The 11,123-nt window shown below is 40.8% G+C and overlaps 1 protein-coding gene across 1 annotated transcript in view; it reads left to right on the forward strand.

Moving 5' to 3' along the window:
* The window catches only part of FBXO7 (F-box protein 7), a 21,023-nt gene extending 10,680 nt beyond the window's left edge, over positions 1–10,343 (forward strand). Inside the window, exons 5-9 of the mRNA XM_077762028.1 lie at positions 1,916–1,999; positions 4,831–4,926; positions 6,697–6,873; positions 8,677–8,714; positions 9,656–10,343. Coding sequence (XP_077618154.1) covers positions 1,916–1,999; positions 4,831–4,926; positions 6,697–6,873; positions 8,677–8,714; positions 9,656–10,042 — 782 coding nt within the window. The 3' untranslated portion in view covers positions 10,043–10,343. The remainder of the gene's footprint in view (positions 1–1,915; positions 2,000–4,830; positions 4,927–6,696; positions 6,874–8,676; positions 8,715–9,655) is intronic.
* The last annotated feature ends 780 nt before the right edge of the window (positions 10,344–11,123 follow it).

Here is an 11,123-nt window from a genome sequence, read left to right on the forward strand (position 1 = left end):
TGACTTGTTGATATTTATTTTTTTAACGGAGGTCTCGAACTGAGAGATGGTAAGAGGTAAGATTGTGCTGGGGTCACTTTTTTTCTCATTTGGCGTCTCTGACCAGTAATGCACAGAAACACTGCTGAGCACCGCTTTAGTATGCGTGTGCTTGATCCCCCCCCAACCGAGCCCGCACCCTCAGGCAAGTCACTCTGACTGGTTTCTTTTTCTAGTTCTCTTTCATATTGGCAGTTTTACAGGGATAGTGGTGCCTGTGTTTATTTGTATTTCATTTTAGCTCAGATGCCACCCAGGGATCCATATGTCTACCAGGGGGTCTATGGAATAGTTTCCTAATCACACGTTCTAGAGAGCCAGTTGAGTGACTGGAATCTTTTCATTTCTGTTGTGTTTTGATTTTTGATTTGTTTATCCTTCAGCTAGTTAAGGTAGCATGGTGGGCTTGGAGTGGCTGCATTTTTGGTTTGTCAGAGCAGCTCACCTTTTGTGTAGCAAAGGCAGTTGCTCTGATGCGCTGTGGCCCCGTGGTTTCCCCGTGCTCCGTGGTTTCCCCGTGCTCCGTGGTTTCCCCGTGCTCCGTGGTTTCCCCGTGCTCCGTGGGACTGGTTCTGCCGAGATGGACGAGGGGGAGGCTTCGTGGAACCTGTACTGCCGCCTACACCTTGAGCAGCACCGTGTTCGTCTGCTGCGTTATTGAGGTGCCTTCTGAGAGTTTGTTTGAAAAATGTTTGTTCTGCGAAAATAGACTTTGAAAACCACTGATGTACATGGTCATGATCTTTGAAGTGAAAGATAGTTCCATGTTCCTTATGATGTAATTTTTGGTATTTCCTTTTAGTTATTGGATTCTTTGAGATGTTCCTTAAAAGTCTCAAATTTCAGCTTTACCAGTGTTGGTGGTATTCCATGCCAGTCAGGACGTGTCTGATGGCAGGTGGATTAGCCGCGTATCTTCTGCGACTCCTCACAGGTAGCAGGCGAGCCTTTCACTCAGGCGTTCGTGCAGAGCCAGCAGCTTCTGCCTTCGCACAGCCATCCTGCTCCATCCCATCCTAGCTCACAGGCTGAAGCTACCAAGTGGTGGATGCAAGATGGTCATTTTTGCCTCAGTTTCTTACAAAAGCACTTTAACAACCTGTATGATAATCTCTATTTACTGGTTTCAGGATACATAACATAAAGAGAACGGCTGTTAAATGTCTTGAAGATATCTGAGTTTCTGATATTTGGTTCTTTTATTGTTCCTGGCACGTCAGCTACTTGCAGACTCGCGTGGCAGCCAGCCATTCCAGGCTCGGTCCTTTGAAAAGGAGCAGTGTGTCTTCGCGTCTTTCCTTCGCCCGAGACCTCCTGCTCAGGGCACATGTGCACGAGCACATCACTGGCTCTTTCATGGCCTGAGATGAAGTGCGCCTTTGTGTGTACGGTTAAAACCGAACCCTCTGATGATGTCAAGAATATCGGCCCTTTGGGTCTAGAAAGAGATTATGTTGTGAAAACTAGCAGGATTCTTTTAATAAACAAGGCAAGAGTCATTGCCAAGGATTAAATAAAAAAAAAGTAAATAGAGTTTTTAGTGACCTTGTTAGAAATAATGATTTTATTATGTTTAACTGTCTCCTATTAACCTTGGTGCATAATGTTCAACTACTAATAAGCTGTTGTTGGTAATACCTAGTGGATTCTATATAAAAGTGCATACTTTAGTTTTTAGAGGTGTTTTAGAGTGATTTTACTTGATGTCATGGCAGGTTTGCACTTCCGACTCTGCTTTGGGGGAAGGAAATGAGCGTTGAGCAGTTTTGTACAGTATGTCCTTGTTATGTTGGGGCAGAGAAGGGCACTATGTCAGATGATGAAGTCGATTGAAGAATTGACAAAAATGATTTGTCTCTCTCTTGCTTATTTACAGCTACACTGAAGATTAACAGTGAGCTCAGAAGTGCGAACCGATTGCAGCTGCTGCCAGAATCCTTTATTTGCCAAGCAGAACCAGGTAACATAAGTATGGTTGAACTTTTAGGACGAAGCTTTGAGAGGTTTACTTTAACAAAACTAAACAGTAATGTTTGCAAGACTGAAAATTTCTGAATGAGATTAAAGCAAATTTACGACAGTGTTGCAGAGTATTGTTTCTTTCCTGCTTTACTTAGGGTCTTGGAATGCAGAATGACATCGTGGAACCACCCTAGGATGTAATTGATTACTCGCTATGTTGATGCTTCATAATTTCTGAATTAATCTTTGGATTTTTCTAGTGTTGTATTTAATCAATATGGAGAGCATCTGCATTTTGTGGAAACCATATAATGCCACTTCATTATTGAAGATTATTGGCAGAAAAACTACTCAGAATGTTAGTTTAAACCGACATAGATTTGGTTGCTGTTTGATCAGATTGGAACTTTACCAAAAGTTTACATTCTAGGTGTGGTTTTGCTTGTGTTCTATAAGATCACTAATAGATGCAAAGACAAGTTTTCCTTTTAAATTTTTTGGTTAAATCCAAAGTCTGAGAAGCAGGTAGGTGGCTGAAGGAGAGGAGATGGGTGGAGAGAGAACTCACACATCTAAGCGCTTGTTTTGTGCTGGACACATGCCTTGACAGATGCATTTCATCCTCCTAGTGCCTTAGGAGGGTTTTAAAATCTAGATTTGGTGTCATGGGATGGTGGCATTGGCAGTGGTGTCTTAAGGGAAGGCTACCTAGAGCTAGATTTTTGCTTTGAAGGCATAGAGACTTACTCTTGTTAGTTTCCTGGGCAGATCAGGCCCTGAGTTCTGTGAACTTCCATGAACCAGAACTGATAGGAAATGGGGACATCTGGATACATATTTGTAATTATCTCTGGACATTTAACATCACACTAGACTAGTGTTTCTTAACCTTCGTTTTCTTATCAGTACTTTGAAGAGCCCTTGTAGAAAATCTATCCCCCTCTCATTCTCTCCCATGAAATTTTAATACTGTAGGTACAGTGTATTTTCATTTGTATGCGCTGGCCCTCTGGAGGGTCACAAACCAGAGCTGTCGCTAGGGTTTGTTTGGTTTTGCCTTCCGAGAACCAGTTTTTGTCCCATTGTGGGTGGCCCTGCCCCTGTTGAGGAGCATGAACTAGACTGATAAATGCCTAAAGATGTCTCTCCATGGGGACCAGGAAAACCTGAAATTCTTGGCCACAACACTGTGTTTCTCTCCACACTAGGGAGGACTTTTCTCTGGGGAGTAGAAATACACTACGTTCCACAGTAGTGGAGGTTATTCTGCCCATTTTACAGATTAGGACGCTAGTCTAGAGGAGGTTAAAGTACTTCGAAGTCACGGTGCTAATAAATGGTGGAATTTAGGATTGTAATAGACTTGACTCCTCAGACTATTTTTTAAAAATAACTTTTATAGGACTGTAGCTCAGATTTGTATTCATCTGGTTTCTGTTAAAGAGAAAGGAAGTGAAAGAATAAGAAAGTTAATACTGTTCTATTACAGTAAATTTATGGGCTGTATTAAATATTTTTAATATAGTATTTTCATGTTGGGTAGGGTTCTACTCATTTGACAAGTCATTTTAGTTACTTTTTACTGTGACTTTTATAGTGGAGTACGTAGTATATACTTATTCATATGCTTATTTGTTTTTTTATGTCTTTTTATTTGTAAGTTTCTGATTACTTTTATAATAGATAACTTAAGGGAGAAACTTGTTTAAAAAATCTATTTTCACACTTGAAAAAAGGCAACATCCAAATTGATTTTTTTTTTTANAAAAAAATTTTAAAAAAAGTTAAAAAAAATATCTTTACATTTTGATTTCAAGCCAAGATTGTAGTTCATGCAATGAAGATCTAGAGTTTAGCTGCCTATCTTTTCTTGTTTGTTATCAGTCAGGTGATAACGAGTGTTGTATTTCTCAGAGATAGCGGAGTACCTAGTCACAGAATGGGGCACTAGGCACTGTGCATGGAGCTTTACATTCTAACCACTTGTTGGTGCAGTGGTGGTATGTATCTCCTTTAAATAGTTGAGCAAACAGGTGTGGGTCCGAGGGTTCAAGATCATACACCTGGTCACAATACAGCAGAACTGCAGTGGAAACATGAGGTGGTATTTGGCAGTGCTGCCCATGCTGCACTGTGCAGGTGGATCATGGGGGGGGCCTTCTGAAAATGCAGGTTCTAATTAAGTAGGTCTGTGATAGGGCCCGAGATTCGATATTTCCAAAAAGTTCCCAAATGATGTCCGTTCTGGTAATCCGTGACATACACTCTGAGCAGCAGTTTAGTGGCTAAAATGAGTGCATTGGAGCCAGACTTAGGTTTGTACCCCGCCCACCACTCGCTGTGAAGCTTTGGATGTGCTTTCATTATCTTGTCCCATTTATAAAAAGGGGGTCAGAGTAGTTCTGTGTTAGGGAGAACCATTGATGTGAAAGAAAGCTTGAAGAATGTTCATCATGTGACAAATACTGTTGTACTTCTGGAGTAGGTTCCTCACTGTACCCCAGGCCTGGACACTTGCGGCAGGTGCTCAATAAATCATGGTGTGTGTACAGCTCTCACACCACAGTTTTTCCTACTATAGGTTTATATGGGTTGGTACAGCTCACTTAGTTTGAAATCATGGGATTTTTAGGTTTACATATAAGATTTAGTTTTCAGAGCCGCACACCATATACTGCTTCTAGAGACTTTGGTTCATGTCTGTCTATGTAGAAATTATTTATGAAAATTTACCATTTTGATTTGGTTTGGCAGAAGTAGAGGTTGCCATTTCAGGTTTTGCCACTTGATTTTTGTTTTGGTTTTTCATTAAAAAAAAAAAAATTCTAGGGGAAAATGTAGCCAAGATCTACAAAGATCTTCAGAAGCTCTCTCGTCTCTTCAAAGACCAGCTGGTGTACCCTCTTCTGGCTTTTACCCGACAAGGTGAGAGATGATAAATTATCACAGGTCAGATGGCTGGAAGGAATAGTAAAAGTTTCTATCTTATGCTTCTGACCCTGACATGTGACTGTTGCCTTTCTCCTCGTGAAGTTCTGCTCTTTTAAAACTAAGCTTTAATGTTAATTCCTCAAGTGTTATTTACTTCTTTTTGTATTTCCACAACATTTTGGGCACATCTTTGTTGTCGTCCTTCTTCCAGTGAATCATAAGCATTGATGTGCGTTCTTTCCACCTCCTGAGGTTTTAAATACCTTGGAAGCAGGGACTGTGTCTTAGCCACTTATGTATTCTCATGCTCTAACACAGGGTCTGGTCCATAATAGGTGCTCAGTAAATATATAAGTAATGTATAGTCTGTAAATTGGGTCTAAGTTTTTTTTTTTCACATTACTTGTTGTGCTCTATGCTAGCTACTTTGGATGTTTACATGGATTCTTATTTAGTGCTAACAACTTTGAAGGGGATTTCATTCTCATTTTACAGATGATGAAACTAATTCAGTGAGATGTATAATTCATTCAGAATTCTTAAGTTAGCTTTTATTTGTGGTGTAATAAAATATGTTAAAATCTCAGTGACTTAAAGCAAACACTTCTCATTCATACACATGCTGTGTGTGGGTGGGTGAGTTTCGTCTGAAGGAGTAGTAGTTCTTCAGATCATGCTCTCCTTGCAGCAGAGGGAAAAGAAGGCCAGTGGCCCGGCCACATGTTGCTTCTTAAAACTATTGCTCAGAAATGATACGCCACTTCCACTCACATTTTATTGGACACTACAAAATGGCCAAGCCTGATGGCGATGTGATGGGGAAGTGTAATTATAAGCTAGAAAATGAGAATCCTAATCTACCACAATCTCTTAGCTGGAAAAGAACTTAAGATTTATACATATAGATATGTGGCTTTTATTTGCCATCTGTATGTAGGGATCTTGTATTTTAGGTCTACAGTTGCATTTGCCAAGGCTGCTATTATCATCGTTTTTTTCTTTGGGTGCTGGTGATGGAAGAGAAAAATGTGAATTTTAAAATGCTTTATCAGATTTTGATTGTCTTAGTAGTGGAGGGTAGTATCACAGATATTTAAAGGAGCTAATAATAAATCTTATTTGATGATGTGTTGTTATTTTCCTTCTTGGCTGGCTTCTGTTATTTATCTACCTCCCTTATTTTCAGCCTGCTAGACCTTAGAGAATAGTAATTGTGAACACTTCAGTGCTTGTTACATGCCAAACATTGTTCTAAGCCCTCTGTATGTATTCCTACACTCAATTTTCAACTCTCTGAGCTAGCTAGTACTGCTAACCCATTTTATAGATAAGGGAATTGAATGATAGTTTAAGTATTGCGAGTGTCCGGAGGCACACAGCTAATAACTAGCAGCATTGGGAGCCAGTTATAAAAGCCAACAAATCGTCTATTTTCTGTAATTGAATACAGAAGTTTTTGTTGCATTCATTGAATACTGCTTGAAACAAAGGAGGCCGTTGGCTGATATTTAGAAGTTGTCATAGCGATTCATTGGTTTGTATGCAAAGTATTTGTCTTTCCACTAAAACATAGAGGGAATAAGGGACTTAGTAGTAGTAATATAGCCAACCTGGGGTAAAAATTTGTTGTAGGTGATGCATACTTGGGTAATCGGGACTACCGTCAAATTTGTCACTTAGGAACAAGTTGGTAACCTCCATTAAATATGTGGGGAAAGCTAGATGTTCTTTACTCAGTGACCTCTGTTCTTTTTTTCTTTATAGCACTGAACCTACCGGATGTATTCGGCTTGGTGGTCCTGCCATTGGAGCTGAAACTGCGGATTTTCCGACTTTTGGATGTTCGTTCCGTTCTGTCTTTGTCTGCAGTTTGTCGTGATCTCTTTATTGCTTCAAATGACCAGCTGCTGTGGAGGTGTTTATATCTGCGGGATTTTCGAGGTGATTGCCACGATGACATGTTAACAGGAAAAGGACTCTTTCTTACCGAGGTCTTAATCACTCAGCTTGCCCAAAGTTTTTAGCTGTAGGCTCTTTGTTTATTTAAGAGTTTCAGGTAATCATAGCTTCCTTTTTGGAAGGAGATGGTAAGCCGCGTATCCTTTTGCCTGTATCCTGAAAACTCTTCTTGTCCATTTCTGTGTCCTGCATAACACAGATATCCCAGTGACTAAGTAGCGTAGTTCAGGATAGAAAATTTCAGTTTATTCTCTCTCTCAGACCACCCGCTGTATCTGACTCTGCAGTGTGGTGTATTTCTGAGCAACTGCTATGGCTGTGACCAGTGTACTAGTTAAGAGCTCCCTGCTGCTGCCCTGGGGCATATTGTTGGAGAAGCTTTATTTCTCTATAGTCACATTTCTGATGACCTAGTGATTGTTGCAGTAGTGATGACAGTGGGGCTCAGGGGTGGAGAGAAGTTACCCTAAACATACAAGCCCTTTGCCATTTGTATCAGGATTTCCAGATACAGGCCTGGTGCCTGATTGTGGAATTTCTTTTCTGCATATCAGTGGTTTTGTTTTGTTTTTTAAACTGGTTTGACCCTGGAGTGGGTCATGGAATCAGTATATTGGGTCATTAAAAAAAATCAGTATTTTTTTTTATAAAATAGGAGTAAATTTCTATTTCAGTATATGTATATATAGGTATATAATTTGCATTATAAAAATATTCACATCAAAAAAAATTTGATGTGCTTTGTATATAACATCTTGGCAACTGCAAAAATGTTGGTATATCCCCTTCATTCTTTTTTATAGGAATATTAAGTAGAGTCATTTGGATTGTTAAAAACTTCTTTTTTTCTTTAAAATCTCAAATAGAAGAAAGCTAATGACCTGGTTTTTTGTCCTCCTCCTTGATTCTTTTATGTGCCTGCATCCAGAATTCAGATGTTACTTTGTTCCAGGAGGCAGCCAGCACGTGTCATGCCAAATTAAAAAAAAAAATTATAGTCTAAATGAAAAGACAAAATGACCAAAGTATATAGAAGAACAAACCAAAAAAGAAGCTATGATAAAAATAGGCATAAAAGCCCTTTTACTTACATATTCAGATTCCAATTTAAAATACAATGTCATTTATCTCATTGTGGCCCACAAGCTCCTCTGTGAGCTGTTCACATTGTATAACGAATCTCCCTGTGGATGTCATGTTCTGGGCCTGGAACTTTTATAAAATCCTCCCTCCATGCCCGTGTAATAGCTTCTAGAGAAGGCTTCTCTTTTATCTAAACTCTTCTTTAGACTTAAGACTTTCTCTTTCCTCATTCACGTATTTCAAGTAAATAAGTATCCTAAAAAAATACTTAGTCGTCGTGTTCATACTTGTGAGAGTTGGGAGAAAATAACCCAAATAAGAGAACCTCAGGTCAGCTTTACCTCCAGTAATGATGGGCCGCGACACAGACACAGAGATGGTCACCCAGTTAGAAGGAGCTGTCACACTCAGCTGGGGCGGGAGGAGGCGCAGCGTGGCGTGGGGCAGTTGAGGCAGAGAGAGCGGCCACGGATTCTCCGTGTCCCTGAGGGCGTCATCAGTTGGTGTGACTGTGAGCACAGGCCTGCAGCAGCTGCCCTCAGCCAGCAAGAGAGGTTTGAGTCTGTGCAAGAGGGTGACCAGTGTCGCAGTGTGTGGTGCGTCACGTGTAAGCTTCAGTTCCGTAGCTCAGAGGCAAGATTGCTTTTTAATGCCGGGTGAATGAAGCGTTTTAAATTCTTATTTTTTGTTTTTTCTTTGTAGATGGTACTGTTAGAGTTCGAGACACAGATTGGAAAGACGTAGGTATTTTTAAATATCGAGGTGAATGTTAATAAAAGCACAGAAGCAGCTAAGGCCATAGTATCACTTTTGTTAGGGTGTAACGAAATCTGTCCTTACTAAATATAGTGCTAATTATCCATAAGTGAAAATATTTTTAACTTTTATCTTAGACGCAGTCCTTTTCTTGTGTAATGACACAGGAAAAGAAGTCTTAACACAGTGATTGTTTTTTGTCTTAATACAAAACGTTCTCTCTTCCTCTGTTGCAAAAAACTGTTTAGGCTAAGTTTTTGTGCTAGAGTAGTCATCGGCTGTCCAGCCAGTGAGGACAGTGCGTGCTTGTTTTATGCACAGACGCCTGCTCTGAAAGACTGAGAAGCGGGGTGGACTAGAGAAGGGTCCTCAAATGTGTCCAAGGTGCACAGCACTTTCCCTTAGGAAGATGTTTTATCGTCTGAAATTGGCTTCTATCTTTTGTTGCTGTTTAAATTGAGATCCTTTAGGAACATGATTCAGGTGAAAAAGTAAATTTAAATGCTGCTCCCCTTCCTCCCCAGTACTTAACTTTATATTATGTGGCCTAATTTTCTCAACAAATATTTAAATTTTCCACTTTCAAGAAAGGCTGACCTAAGATTGCATATTAGCCCGAGAGCTCTCGATTGCAGCCTTGAAAGTACATGTCACTCAGTTATCCTTCCTTTGGATCGAGTGTTTCTCTGAATTGGCCAGTTGCCCAGTTGCAGTGTGGTTAGAGTACAGGCCACTTGGCATTGTGTTCAGAGCTGCTGCCGTAGTCGTGCAGGTGGAAACTGGTAAAAGTTCTGTTGTGTGCACTGACTTCTTTGCCTGCTCCAGAGTGTGAGAAGAGGAAGTATAGGTAGAGCAGTGGAAGCAAATTGGAACTTTGGGGAAACATCCACATCACTTACCATATCTCGTTCTTGTGTTTCTACAGCTGTACAGAAAGAGGTACAAACAAAGAAAAGAAGCTCAGAGAGGGCGGCATGTGATGTTCATCCCCTCGTCGCCCCACCCCATCCCATTCTACCCCAACCCCTTGCACCCCAGGCCTTTTCCCAGCTCGCTGCTTCCTCCGGGAATTATTGGTGGTGAATATGATGAAAGAATAATCCTTCCCTATGTTGGGGACCCGATCAACTCACTCATCCCTGGGCCTGGGGAGACACCCAGCCAGTTCCCTCCACTCAGACCACGATTTGATCCCATTGGCCCGCTGCCAGGACCTAACCCCATCTTGCCAGGGCGAGGTGGCCCCGGTGACAGATTTCCCTTAAGACCCAGCAGGGGCTGGCCCACCGACAGCCGGCCGCCCTTCATGTGATTGATTTCTCATCTCACTTCTGGAGCTTGTTTGGTTTTTGCTTTTTAAAACTGCAGATGTCATCTTGCTGGGGGTGCTGATCTCTAGTGTGTTCTGATTGCGATGGTGAGGAACGCACCCACAGCGGACTTTCGGTATCTGTTTAAAGCTCCAGGGGTGGTAGGGCCCAGAGTTCCCTGTATGACCAGGTTGGCCTTGGAAATAGCTGGCTGCTGACCTCCCCCCTCTGAATTCCCCTCTAGGATGAAGGTTGTTCACTGATAATGTTCTGCACCAGATTAAAAAAAATTAGTATAAATTACATGGCAGTCTTGACTTTTATTACAGAAAGATAATGGAATAAAATGTTCAGAACAGCTTTACAACATTACTTGGTCTCAGAATGATCAGAGAACCTCTTCAGGGTCATCGGATTGTTGCCGTTTTTTGTTTTTTAAAGTATTTTTTAGTTGCACCCTTTCTTCATGCAAAAGTGTTTGCAGAAGCCTGATTTATAAGAAGGCAAGCTAGGGGTGGGTGCATAGACACCCCCCTGCTCAACCCACCTCCTCTCTCTGCAGCACTTTCCCAGGCTCTGTGGTGATTCTTCTGGGCTCTGAAGCAGCATTTTGGATAACCTTGGGGTTATAGGGACTCTTGTTTCTGGCTGCTTCTGGAGTGGAGTTATGATTTTTTTCCTGTGTTTGCAACACTTGGTACCTAATTTGTAATCTAAGTAGATGACCTCTTTCGACAAAGTTTCACTGCTTTGAGCGCTGGTTAAGTACTTGTTCTTCAAAGGTAGCCTCTTACTATTGGAAGAGCATTTTGCTTTTAAGATTTAAAATACACAAAACTCAAGATTTATTCTTCATACAAGAAAAAGGCCAAACACAAATATCTTATCATACAATATAGAAACATGCTGTCATGACAAATAAAAATCTGAATCACAACCCAGGAATAAAACACTATTAGTATCTGCAGACAATATCTAGGAATATTGCCGACGTCTTCCCCCGTTTTAAAAAATCTGTTTTGCATATAAGGAAATGGCTTGGAATGTTATATGCTGCAAGAATATTTTGAGTCCTACATAGTC

This window comes from Crocuta crocuta, unplaced genomic scaffold (genome assembly GCF_008692635.1).
Source record: "Crocuta crocuta isolate KB4526 unplaced genomic scaffold, BGI_CrCroc_1.0 scaffold193, whole genome shotgun sequence".
NCBI lineage: Eukaryota > Metazoa > Chordata > Mammalia > Carnivora > Hyaenidae > Crocuta > Crocuta crocuta.